Source organism: Hydractinia symbiolongicarpus, chromosome 8, assembly GCF_029227915.1.
Source record: "Hydractinia symbiolongicarpus strain clone_291-10 chromosome 8, HSymV2.1, whole genome shotgun sequence".
NCBI classification, from domain to species: domain Eukaryota; kingdom Metazoa; phylum Cnidaria; class Hydrozoa; order Anthoathecata; family Hydractiniidae; genus Hydractinia; species Hydractinia symbiolongicarpus.
Window position 1 is genome coordinate 19,230,311 of NC_079882.1, and position 14,041 is coordinate 19,244,351.

The 14,041-nt window shown below is 34.1% G+C and overlaps 2 protein-coding genes across 2 annotated transcripts; one reads left to right on the forward strand and one right to left on the reverse strand.

The window, feature by feature from the left end:
- Positions 1 to 936: 936 nt before the first annotated feature.
- Positions 937 to 2,441, reverse strand: LOC130655994 (tRNA-splicing endonuclease subunit Sen34-like). The gene has a single exon (XM_057458828.1). The coding sequence runs from the start codon at positions 1,946 to 1,948 to the stop codon at positions 947 to 949; it is 1,002 nt and encodes a 333-aa protein (XP_057314811.1). The 5' UTR covers positions 1,949 to 2,441; the 3' UTR covers positions 937 to 946.
- An 8,454-nt stretch (positions 2,442 to 10,895) lies between these two features.
- On the forward strand, positions 10,896 to 13,092 carry LOC130655236 (galaxin-like). The gene is made up of 3 exons (XM_057457967.1): positions 10,896 to 11,022; positions 11,244 to 11,437; positions 12,696 to 13,092. The coding sequence occupies exons 1-3, from the start codon at positions 10,944 to 10,946 to the stop codon at positions 12,951 to 12,953; spliced, it is 531 nt and encodes a 176-aa protein (XP_057313950.1). The 5' UTR covers positions 10,896 to 10,943; the 3' UTR covers positions 12,954 to 13,092.
- Positions 13,093 to 14,041: the final 949 nt, after the last annotated feature.

A 14,041-nucleotide genomic window follows, 5' to 3' on the forward strand; every position in this document is an offset into this window, starting at 1 on the left:
TGATATTCACTTTAAAATTATTATCTAAAATTGTGTTCCACAACAGTGGTCCACTAGTTCCTATGGAATAGGCATTCACTTTTAGAGTTGTTTTTTGATAAAGTTATCTTTTTAATACCTCGTGTAGTGATACTATAATCATTGTGTCTCCAGGTAATTGGATGCGTTATCAAAGCAATTCGTCTGTAGTGCATGTTTATTATAAACAACACAAAATTTAAACTGTGCTTCAATGTTACTTAGATTTCTGTTTTCACATGGTTTGTGGATCAGTTAGCTGGTGCGCCAATCAAATCAGATTTTGTCGGATGTTCTATTCAAATTTGGAGTTCTCGTATTGAAGAATGGTGGGTCAAGTAGTCCATAGAACGGGAGGAAACTGAGATGCGGGGGTTCTAGGGATTACAGCAACTTGGTCATCAACCACCAAAATTATAGTTTCCTATTTTTTTTACTTTTGTGAAGAATAAATGGAGTAACTGCTAAATTTAGCTTTTCACTGTTTTTTTTAGCTATCAATAAGTTCCGCAAGAATTCTACATATGAGCTTATTAAAAATATTAAAATCGTAAAAAGAAAATTCATAAAAATATTTCTTAAACTATTCCTGACCAATTTGCTATATGCTATACATAAGATATAAGAATGCAAGTACGTAACGGGAAGTTTTAACGAATGGCTGTTCCTCCCCTCCGACTGTAACTATGTTACATTACCGCTAGAGATACGTATAGAATTGCTAACTTGCTTGCCTACCACACAAGCTGATTAGCACCAAATTGGCTGACAATACTACATTTAAACATTATGATTACAAGCCGATTGCGCTACCCTTACACAATACCCAACTGAATGAATATGTGAGTACAGTATTTACGTAATCGATGCGATAGAGGCGGGTTAAAATGTACATAAAAAAATTAAATTAAAAGAATCTAGCAAGAAATTAAGTCTTCATGTGGGTCCAACTTAAAGATACAAACGACACAGAAGAACAGTCGCTGTTTACCGTTGCCAAGACAACAGTCTTCTTTACAGATGCTGCTAAGCGCCCATAACAAATTGTCTCTTTTGAAGTTAAATGCCTGTCTGTGTCCATAACAAGTACTATATAAAAAGAATGGTACCTAAGTGGATCGCCTGGGTAGACAAGGTAGTCTCCACCAAATTTGGAAGCAGAAGTGACATAATAACCTTTCGTCCAGAAATCTTTAAAAACGCTATAGCACGCTTTTTCGCGCCATGTTCGAGGATAATTAAATTCGTGTTGAGCAATTTGATTTACATTTGCAGCACACGTTGGTATATGCACACGAACTGCTTGCTGGTAATAAACTAAATCCTGATCAGATAAAGTAATAGAGGTCCAGTCATCTTCAGAATTATTGTCTGATTGTGTATTAAAACTTGTGGCATTTTCTATAGAACGTGCATTATTTAAAATTTTACTAGTCTCCGAAATTGTGTTTTTTATTTCGTTATTACCATCATTTGTAGTAGTGTCTGATTCATCATTGTGCTGCATTTGTAGTGTCCTTGTTTCTTTTCTTCTCGTTTTTTTACTAAATCCATAAAACACTTTTTCTTTTTTCATTTTCTCAAATTTAAACAATCTAATCTGATCTCTTTCGTTTTCTTCGCGTTGTTTGTGAAATTGCACTGCATCAACAAACCTGTCCTGTTTCCTTTCAAAATAATTTTCTGCTGTAGCGATTTTTGCAATTCCCATCGTGCAACATAAATGCACTTCTTCGGGTAATAAAATTAATGGCAAAGAAGTAATGTTGGTTTGCCATGGTTTTCGAGGTAATGAACCAATCAATGCACCACATATCCTATGTTGGGTTCGTAAATTGTACACATGGTCTGCATTCCAAACAAAGTATTTTCCAGAGATTTCTGTTATTAAAATCAAGTCCTCTTTTTGTGATTGATTTTGCAGATTCATACTATCTAACAACCAGTCTAAATAAATAAATAAATAAAAAACACGCTACATTGGTTTTTAATAAACATAATACATGTAAATATTGGTCAAAGGCCTTCCCTAAGTGCCCCAAACGTCATATGGATTTTTTTTTAAAAAAATCAATTTTCTTAACATCAATTTTGGCCAAAATACTTGTGAATTCCATAAATAACTTTTGTGACAAATTTTGAGTATTTTACTACATTTTGTGGGATTTTAGGAAATCTCCCAGTATTGAATTTTAACAAATATAACAATTCTTTAGTTTGCTCATCTAAGAATTGAATGATAAAACTATTTCCTCTCAACAATTTTGACATATATACCATTTTTTAATGTAAAAGTATACGGTGTTGAGGTTGTGCCAAGCGTTAAAAAATTATTATTATATCCCTGGCAGTCACCATGACTGCCAAGAGTTTAAAATGGCCAGCCAAATTGCTTTTTTTGGTGAATTTCCAGAATCTTATGATGTTATATTTCTACCTGTATTTAATAAAGATAAGATCATTCTTAAACTACAAAACTTTACACATACCAAGATATCATCAAAAGCATAAATCTACGCAGTGCTTAAAAGTATCGATATTCTGAAAGTTTGCAAGACATTCCAAATATTAAGTTATGCTTACTACCCTATTACATCATCAATAATGATGTCATAAGGTCAGCTGAAAATCTTTTAAGCTCAATATCTTGAGAGCGAAAAAAGTCTAAATTTAATTTTTTTTCCAAAAATGTATATAATATTTTATGTTTTGGCTACCCCTAATTTTTGTTTGACAGTATTAACTTTTTATCAGGGCTCTGAAATAAAAGGTATAGCTATGCTCTTGATAAACAATGTGCATATATTTTTTTGTTATGCAAATTTCGGAAGCGTATTCTTCTTTATCGAAGGCACAATTAGTTGCTGATCAACTTGACCATTCATTTTTGTATCCGGTCAAATGTCAAATTTTAGCAGTCAATGATGGTTGTTATATTTTAAGCACTGGCTAAAAAACATTTTTCTTTTTTCCTTATTTTGTGAGTAATGAAAGTTATATACATAATTTAAAGTAAAAGGTTTGCATGCATAAAAATAGTATGTGCAAATGTGCTCATTAACTCATGTAGGGCACACAAAACCTTGTACATAAAAAACTTAATTTGCAATGCTAACCCTTTGCAGCAAATGATATTATTTTTGGAATTATTGCCAACTAAACAACAACCTTGTAGGGATTAACTCATGACCTCCTAGACAAGTTAAATGTTCTACAACTCAGGATCCCTGGTTTGCAAGTTGAGCCTAACTGGTAGTAATATACAGCTAACTAGTTTTTTTATAATTCTTCCTGTAATAGTAGTAGTGGTGATTTATATTTTGTAGTCTTAACAGACTAAGTTTTATTAGTGAAGCTTTAACTGCACCTTTGCAAAGGTAATTGAGGGATCCCACAAATCAGTATTAGTTAAAATAGTGTCCCATAAGCAGTACACATGATGGTAACAAGGTTTATTACATAGGTTTAAGATGGAAGTTGTTGAATCTGTTACTAAAGAATTTCACAGGATGATAAAATTAGCTATAGAGAATAAGACTGTTCTGCCTGGATTGCGAAAACGGCCTGTTTATAAACAAGACGGTCCGAATATGTACACATGACCCAGTTATGTTTTTCTTGCCCTGATGATGTTGTGCTGACTAGATTTTAGCGCTGATATATATAACGGCTGACTTAGGCAGGCTGTGATTGGCATTTTCTTCAAACTTTTGTGAATAAACCATTGACAAATTATTGTCCCATGCCTTTTCTCTCTGCAAGATACTGAAACACCATTAAAAACTAGGCATGGCGAAAGTATGTAATTTTTCTCTGCAGGATAAAACACCATTGAAGTTAGACAGGGTAAAAAAAAAGTTTTGATGTTATTCTTAGTATAAACTTCTCTTGTGAGTACATTTCAACATAATATACTTTGAAGTAACTAAATTTCACGGAACTAGATTTTGCGGATGGGTTGGTTCATTTTTATTTTTTGCAGGAATTTAATTCTGGGGATGACCTAAATTATCAATTATTAAGCTTAAGCCCGATTATGCTCATTCTAAGAGTGAGAAATAATATTAGCCTGTCATACATAAACCGGCTGCCCTGATTATGTTCATTCTATTAGTGCTAAATAATATTTTTAACTGTCGTACATAAGTGTCAAATAATATAAAAAGTGTCGTCCATAAGCCGGCCTGTTCTTCTTCTTCTTCTTCTATGCCCTTTCGATTTGTAAAAACAGTGTTTTATTTATCTTAGGCGAGGCAAATGACTTTAAAGTCATTTGCTTCTGTAGACTAATCTCTTTATGTTAAAATGAACAGTAGGGAGACGGGACGTCAGTCCGCCCTGAGTAATTTGCCTGGATTATGTATTTTCTGCCCTGTTTAATAACAGGGCAAGCTGCCGTACATAATCTGGGCAGCATTCATAGTCCAGGCAGAACAGGACTAGACTAGCTAACGTCTGGTTTGGGTACGGTTAGAAGTTCAGGAATAACTGCTTTCGTTTCCTATATAGTATAGGCTACGGACTATGCCATTGCACCTAGTCAAAGGAAACAGACTTCAGTCTTTTAAAAATACAACAATTTAAGTAATAAGAAAGAACAAAGGAGAAATAGACAGAATTTGCCTCGTAAAAACCGGTTGCAGACTTTACCAATCATCACAAGTCAAAAAATAATTTATGCAGAAAGTATTCGTGCAGCCCATACACGAAATATAAACAAGCACGAAACTAAAAAAGAAGCTAAACACGTGTTTACCAACCAATCTTATCCCCGGGGCTTCTTTTTCGCCTTCTGATGACGACCAACACGACGAAAGAATACACCATTCTCCGATTTCAGCTTGTTCTGTAAAATACATATTTACCGCGTGGGGCCTCGGCACTAATCTACATTTTTGTATGTAAACAAAGCGTGTTCAACAGTCGACGTACAGTCTTCGAATATAAAACATGGCTAGACGTTGTGCTTTTTCTGTATGTGGGAATGAAGGTTATGCACTAGAAAGATGAAGGAGCTCACACACATGTTCCACAACTCGTGTTTTAGGAATGTGTTCGTGTGAACCACCGTTCTGGTGAGAAATATAACGCTAACTTGCTGTCTTTTTTAAAGAAGATTGAACAGTTTGATGGCGGATAGCTGTACTGTTTTATTACGTTTTTTAAGATTATTCACCTTTCCAACAGTAAAAAAAAACACTTTTTAAGGCTTTTAGCTGGCATAAAATAGAGCAAGTATGTAAATATATAGGTAGCGTAAAACTGGCATAAAACTAGCTATACAAAGCTAGCATAAAATTAACTACTTAGCTGTGATAAAACTACCAATTTTGCTGACATAAACTTGAGAACGAAGGAAGATTTTTAACATTTTTTATCCTCTATAACATACAAAATAACATTTTCAATTCAGGAATCCTTTTAAGCCCGGCTCTATTTAAGTACCAAGCTAGCCTAGTTTATTGCTATACTTTTGAGGTTTCTGTTCAGTTTGGAATAAGAGCTTTTTAATCCTACTGTCATGATGAAATATATGAAAATATATATATGGATGTGCGACATTGTTTACCTGTACTAAGCGCTCACCGTGGATTACAATTCATATTTTAAGTTTTTCCGCAAACATTTTGAGAAAATTTGCTATGATGGACACGACATGTAAACTGTATTTTTGCAGGAAAGTTATTTTTGGAAAAATATATTAACCTAAAACTCCCTAATGCTGTGTGTGTGCTTCACCCGATTTATGATATACTGCATGCTTCTACTAAAGCGCTCCACATGAATGATGGCACAGTTTCCTATTAATTGCTCCACCATATGTTTAATATTGGGTAATATAGTTCCTTATCCAAACTTTTCAACACCAGGTCTCCCCATCTATTTAGTAGAAAAAATTGAATTTTATTATCCACAAGAAGAATTAAATGGCTATATGTGCTGTAAATCCATAAGCATATGCACCAGTAAAGTTTTTCATATATATGCCCTGTTGGTCTAATGGCTAAGACACTCATGAAAATGAGAGATCCAGGTTCAAATCCTGGACAGGGCAACAATAACCACTTTCATTTACATATCACAAAAATGTCATGTTTAGAAAAGGCAATTATACATGTTTGTCCTGCCAAGGAATCTTTTCAAAATAAGGACCACTAAATATTTTTGCTTGAAAACCTAGGGGGGCCAGTCCCACACTCTGCAATCCTTTCTATATTGTTGTATTGTACATTATTATACGTAATTTTTGAGTTGTAGGGGGAGAGTTTCTGTTGAGGTTCCTGCCCCTGCCTACCCTTCCTATGCCTTTTATCGTGCCTGCCTACTACTATGCCCTTGCCTGTGCCTCCCATGCCTTGCCTACCCCTGCCTTGCTGATTCCCATTCCTGTCTCATTGCCGTGCCTAATGCCTTTGCCTTGGCAACCTCTCCGCAACCCTTTCTATATTGATATTAAGAAGCGTAGTAAAACTATTTTTACAAAAATGACGCTGAGAAATTGATGGCATTTAGCACATCAACTTGACTCTTAAACACATATTGCATCTTTTCATATAAACAAAGTGAATATGTTACTAAAAAACTATTTTAAAATAATTTAAAGGTCTATTTAATTAATTGTTTACCATAAGAAATAGTAACGCTTACTGTGTTCGATCACGTTAAGGGTTTGTTTACATACGAAATCCGCCATTATTAGATTACGTCATTTTAAAATTATGATCTCGCTGAAATCGGAGAATGGTGTATTACCTTAAGAAGGGCATTAATTCTCGCGTGGATTAAATTTTGCGGTTTTCGCGAATTTTGGTCAAATTTGCAAAATTAAGCCAACGTGAAATATTTCAAAATGTGCAATTCGTGAAATTAAATCCTTCCTTGCGATAAATAACGAATTTAGTAATTCGCGAAAATAAAAATATTAAGTAAGTAAGGATTGAATTTCTTTCTTCTTCTATTTTTCATATAAAATACATGAGACATATCTTTTAATCAAAGACTATTGTTTTTGTACTGTCTTTGTTACTGCAAGGCCTACCAGTACTTTATAAAAAAAGTTTCTGATATTTTTATCCTTTTAGATTTTTCAGTTTTTTAGCCGTGCCTGATCATGGATCTGCAAAGGAAGCAGAGAGGAATGTCTCTAATGAACAAGGAAAATACCTAAAGTTTTTGGCAGTTCAAAAGTACGAAATTGGCAAGCATGTCTCCGAGTACAGAACGTTCAATTCTGTAGAAATCTGAAAATGAATTTCGTCAGTCACTCAAGGAAAAACGAGAACAGAAGACTAAATTGCCTACCGCAAAAGGTGAAAGACTATTGATGCTATAAAAATCGATTTGGGGTTACAAAATTACATACGGGTACGTTTTTTTATGTTAGTCGTTGATTTACTTTTTTCGCTTATGAAAGAAAAATAACAGAATTGTCTTTGTTTTTTACTTCATATCAACGTTAAGAAGAGGCGATAATTTTTGCATTGATGTTTCTTAAACATACAAATGTGAAAATCCAGGTAGTATTGTATTATTTGTTTCACGGAGTTACCTTACAGCACATCAGAATTTTCATTTGTCAAACAAAATTTTCATTATAGGATGTTCAAACATTCAGTCAAAGCATGTCCGAGTCCGAGTCCGAGTTAGTCGCCATTCCCTGATCAAGCGATACCCCGAGGAAAAGCTTATCACATTACTCTTAAACAATCGTGCTGGGCGCAGAGCTTGTTTAGGAATTAGGCTTTGTTGGGAGGCTTGGAATTACAGGAAAAGTTTCCATTCCAGATTCTCTTTAAAAGGAGCTCGAAAAATTCTATCTGCTTGGCATCGTCAAAAAATCAAAGAAAATGACTTCCCATCATCTTTTGTTCTCTATCTTGACCAAACGTCCTCAAAGTACATACCAGTATTAAACAAAACATGGCGCCGAAAGGTTCAAAAAACGTGCCGATGATAACAGCAACTAGCATTTCTTACCAGTGCAACTTTTTTATAAAGAAAAGACCTCAAATCGTCTTTCAGGAGTTAATTTTCCTAAGTCGTTTTCACTTAGCTCCAATCCCAAACATTACAGTAATGAACAAGAATCCATAAAAGTCTTGGAAGAAGTCATCATTCCTTATGTGAAGAAAGAGAGGGGACGATTGGGAATGGAGGAAGACCAAAAGGCATTATTAATCATGGATGTCTTCAAGGGACAAATGACTAGTCCAATTTTGAAAGTCTTATAGAATGATTGCAGTCCGTTTCATCTAATTTCGCATACCTTTTTCAACCCCTTGCTATTCAGGGAGGACTAAATGACTTTGTACAGAGTCTTATAAAAAGAAAATATCCTGATTGTTATGCAAGCCAGATCATGGAGGGGGAGGGGCTGGAAACCATACAGGTCTCATTCTTCGCTATCCAATATAAAGCCGCTACACGCAAAATTAGTGATTGAAATGTACAATGACATGACATAGAACGAGGTTAGAAAGGTTTTCTTAAAAGGATAGGAGGTGGCAGGAATCAAGGCAGAAGTTAAACAAGGTTCAAAGCTATCATGTCTTGACTTTTTCAGCAACATTGATTCGATGGTGGAGGGTGATTGCGATATACAGACCATACATGCACGTGTGATTTCGAAAGCCTCAAAAAGTGTAAATGTCACGACCCTAACAAATCAGAGATAGAGAGAGTTATTATAAACTAGTGGATAAAAACAATGTCATTGTAGTGTTGGCATCTAATATTCATCTAATATATACTTATTTATTTATTAAAATTGTACGAGAATAGAATAGAATCGTATTCATACGAAGTTTTCAGATTTGACAAAAATTTGATATATCTGACCTAAATATCCTTTTAAGGTGACAAAGGGAAAGAAAAAAAACTTGAGGAGGGCGTGCAAAAAACTTTGAGAACCTTCATGAGAACCTTATGTATAAGGTTTTAGGCTTGTTATCAAATCTAAAAAGACAACAGATTATGAGTTTTATCCACCAGGGCATAAAGGGGATAGCTGTAAAGCTAACGCAATGGTGTCACACCGGGGACAAAGTAGTATCCTCACCAAAAATATTCAAAAATATTTTTTGGAGATATTAGTGAATTTGTAAAAAGGATGTGAATTATACCAAAAAAACATGGTAAAGGCGACAGTTGATTTCCCCTAAATTGAAGAGTGTTCCTGTTCTGTCAGCGGTTATGAAGCAGAATTGACTATTTCAAAATGGTTGGAGGCTAAACCACTCAAACATAAGCTCAATCAGTAGCATTTTTTTGTACGAAATCTTATGTAGACACGGCTGCATAAAAATTCAGATAAACGACCAAGGCAGAGAATTTGTTAAGAATGTCATTACACAACTCCATGAAATTATTATCGTTGATCAACGTGTAATCTCTGCTTATCATTCTAAGTAAATTGTCTTTAACGCTATAACTGAAAGATTCTCTTGTGAAAGTGCTGACAACTTTTTTAATACGGGAACATTCAATGCCATTCTTTCCAATACGCTAACCTTAAGCGAAGTAATGCTCTAAGAAATTAGTGATAACATAACCAAAGCACAAGAAAAGCAGCAAAAAGATTATAATTGCCTCCCCACACTGGCGTTTTCGGTTAAGCCCAGGACAAGGTTTGGTTAAAAAATCAAAAAAACAAAACACAGAATAGGTACAAAATTTTCGTACAAATAAACAGGGCCATATGTTATAAAAAGCATTTCAAAAAAAGGTCTTAAGATTGTGAAACGAACGTGGGGTTGTACTGAAAAAGAAATACAAGGATGGCCTACTAAAACCATACCTTGATCCCTTAAATCATTTATATGAAACTAATGTTTCAACTGACGAGAAGCCTCGGAATATGCCAAACTTTGACCATGATAAGTCTTTAAACGTTAATCGCCTTGGTAACACTCCAGTTGAGATCGATTTAAATAAATTGAGTAGATCACCGGATGAAATCGTTAAAATCATTTAATGTGAAGGCCGTGCAAAGTACAGATGAACCTGTATCGACTTTCAACCAGCTGTCTCAAACATGTTCCAGATTCAATGCATAAAGTTGGATTAGCATCGCACATAATAACTGCTTTCCCATCTACCCTAGTGTTTTCTAGTGTCCATAAAAATATTTAACGGGTATTTCAAGAGAATGACAGGGAAACGGGACTTTCCAGCAGTAGTGACGACAGCGATGATATGATAGGTAGCTCTCAAAAACAAGCTAATGCTGACCTAAACATAAAGTTTGTTGGCGCCGGACGTTCCGCTAGCGATATCAACATTATTCATTACCGCTTCCTATAAAGTTTATAAACCTTATGATTCGAATTAAAATAACAAAGTTCTATTAAACAGTTCTTTAAACACTCCCTGCATCATTCTCAACACACCTCTCACTAAATTGACCATGGGATACCTATTTTTTTTTGGCAAAGGTTTTTTTTAGAAATTCTGTAAAGTTAAAGCCCGTGAAAACGAGACTCTTGAAATAACGGACACATATAATTAGCGGACAAAATTTGATCGCACGAAAGTGTACACCAATTAGAGAATCAACTGTAGTTTGCAAGGCAAGAGAAAATTTTATTTTCGACATTTCGTTTTGATGAAAATATTATAAGAAGAGCAAAGTGTCCTGGTCGGTTGGTTGTTATTTAAAATTCACGGGCTACATGTAGAAGTTCAACGACGTCGGCGATAGGAATTTCAAAAAAATACTAATATGAGAATACAAGCGTATTGTATAATGTAGTATATTTTAGCCTATTAGATTCGTACTTGAAATAAGCAAATTCAGGCTGAAAAAACAATATGTTATAAAAAAATAAAACATGTAAATACATCGAAAAGCTGAACAAGCGTAATTTTTTTCTGTTGTATTTAAATAATGGTAGCAACAAAGTTAGAAATTTATTTAAAAAAATTCTATGTTCGCCACCATGATGTCTTCTGCGTTGGTTTGTGTTTTTCTAATTCTACTTTGTAATACTTATTTTGCAAGATCAGGTGAGATTTTTGTTCCATCACTGCTAGCGCAAATTAGTGCATTAAGCGAAACCTATGCAATGCGCTGAAGTTTCCTATAAAGTAAAGGCTAGTTCTAAACATAGAGATTGGATAATAATTTTTTGATAAAGCTCTGTTTGTGGAAGCTCATTATTCTCAAATTTTGCGACACATTTTTTCTCGCAAAGGTTTCTTCCTTTAAAGCACTTTTGTTGTTTTAGCAATGTGTGGACATCAGAGTTACGATACTTCCCGCCAAATATGTTGTTGTGCTTCCTCTGACCGAGGCATGACTTGTCGAGCACATTCAAAATTAAGTGGGAATGGATGTTGTGGTTCTGAAGTGATGGACTCAAATTCTGGAGAGTATTGTTGTGGACATCAGATGGATCGCGTTTGCAGGAAGGTCACGACCGTGAGTGAACACGAATAGTTTAATATTTTCCTTTTTACAATAAAAATACAGAGGAGTGGCCATGTTGATTTGATAGCCGTTCCATCTATACCACATTACGGAAAGTTAATGCATTCTTTTATAAACAAAAAGCAAAGTTAAGAGACAAACGCGAATATCTGAGAAGTCACTTTTAACTTCGATTATGGTCAATGCTTTACAGGATGCATTTACAAATGTATTCGTCATGTAATTGTTTGCAGATTTTCCTTGGAAAAGTTGGTCAGTTTCTGGTTTTTAAATAACAAATCATATATATGCATTCCGGTGCAAAAATCATTAGTTTCGTGAATTGATGCTAAGATATATGTTCACACAAACGTTTTTCGAAAAGTATATTTTTACAGGAATTTTTATATCGGATAGATAGATAAAAAAAATCATGTTCAAATGTCTTACCAAAAACTCTGATAACCCCTAAATGTTTTTAAAGCCATATACTGTAAATAATTGCTTAGAACGTTTTGTTACTATATTTTGAAGCAAGAAGAATCACTTACAAATCATCAACCAGATTAAATGATATTATGTGTCCCCAGATGGCTAATATCTCCAAAAATGTCAAGCTTCAAGATTATTATGAATTTTAAAGATTCCGCAACCAGTACAACCAGTAACTTGACGAGAAATCTTTTTAAGACACGCAGGAATCCTTATGATTTCAGCATGATACCCACATTTTATGGTTTCTGTGGTTTTATGGTATATATATGCTTCTTAAATTTGTTTTGAGGCAGTAAAGTAGAAGAAAAGGAAAAGTAGTAGAAAAAAGAAGACACCAAATACGAGTCTAGACTCACAAACAAAAAAGTAATAATACTCTTGTACTATATATCTCCTCTGTATGAAGGGGTGTTTTTTTGAATCAAGGAATTGATTAAATGTTCAATCAGCAAGTTTATTGTCTTCATACACCTTCTGAGTAAAACTGAAGAATAATAAGACAAAATCACAAAAAAAATGTTTATTAAAAGAATTAAGGCTTTGGCCGTGGCACTTTCTCTATGTTAGATCCAAGGACAACAAAACAATTTATATATTGAATTTTGAGAAAATTGTAATAAATTAAGAAGGACTGAAAATTAATGTATCACTTAATTAACACAGTTCGTTCGTTCGTTCGTTCGTTCGTTCGTTCGTTCGTTCGTTCGTTCGTTCGTTCGTTCAGAATCTAGTGTTACATGTTACTGAAATATTTCCTTTCGATGTTCCATTCCAGGGAAATGGAAATCTTTGCAATGGAAAGCGATTTAACACGAGAGCTGATATATGCTGTGATGGTGTGATACGAAGCAAAGTTTCTGGTACATATTGTTGTGGAAACAAGAATTTTAATCCTCGCTCAAACGTTTGTTGTGGTGGAGTTATAAATGATGTTGTAATAGGTCGCTTTTGTTGTGGCACTAAAAACTTTGGCAGAAATTATCAATGCTGCGATCCGTCAATTCCTAAAATTAGAGTGAGAGGACGATGCTAGTGTCAAAACACACATGAATCATACCGCAAAGTCTGCTGTCATAATTATCCAAATTAATTAATCCAATTTAATTTGATGCTGTATGATATGTAAACAATATACCTTATTCTACAGAAAATATGGACTTAAAGAGCGTTAATCTTGCATATTTTTTGCTTGTAAAATTATGTAACGTATTTCCACGAGTTTTACTGACTTGTCCTTCGTATTTTCGGACTGAAATAGAAAAAGAAAGAAGCGGTTACACAGACCCTGAGAGGACTCCCATTTTTTACTCAGTTTCTACATTTACTTTAGACATTTGCATTTTGTTATTTTTCGGATTTTCTTTCTCGATAATCTCTTCTACCGTTAAAATTAGGTAATAGCAATCGAACAAAATTAATTTTTGTTCAATATAAAGATCGTATCGATGTTCTATAGAAGGGTTTCGCAGATTTTTTTGTCGCTACTTTTTACAAGTAATATAAAAATACTTTCATTTCCCAAAAACTCAAATCTTTTACTGTGTGCAATCAAGGAGATTGAAAGAAACTTTATTGGTGCGTTGTAATATTGACTTCAATTATGACATGACGACATCCTGTTGTAATAAAAGTTTTGATTTATGCGTCCAGAATATGCTAGAATTAGTAGAAAAAAACTAAATGCGTTTTCTTAAGACAAAATTATTCTCAGAGCGCTAATTGAATATCTGTTGCAGTCGATATACTGGTTTTTAGTTCTATCCTATTTACCGAAAATTTTAGTTGCCGCAAAATTAAAAAAATGAGCCTAATCATGAAGATCTAGGCAATGCTTTTGAAACACATTTAGTTAAACTCTGGTGTTTCTTAACATCGTTGAATCTTAATATCGTGAATTTTTTCCAACTTCTTTTGTGAAGTGTAACCTGAATGAAGGGAAAATACTTTGCAAAATTAGATAAGGACAACCTTTGTGTACGTTTTTTTGTGCTAAAGTTAACGTAAAAATTATTTCCAACTTTCTACTAGCTAATACTTAGCCTACCTTTGATACTGTAGGAAATTATTATTATAGAAATCGCACTCGCTCTATCACATACAGTAAGGTTAATGCATTTAGAG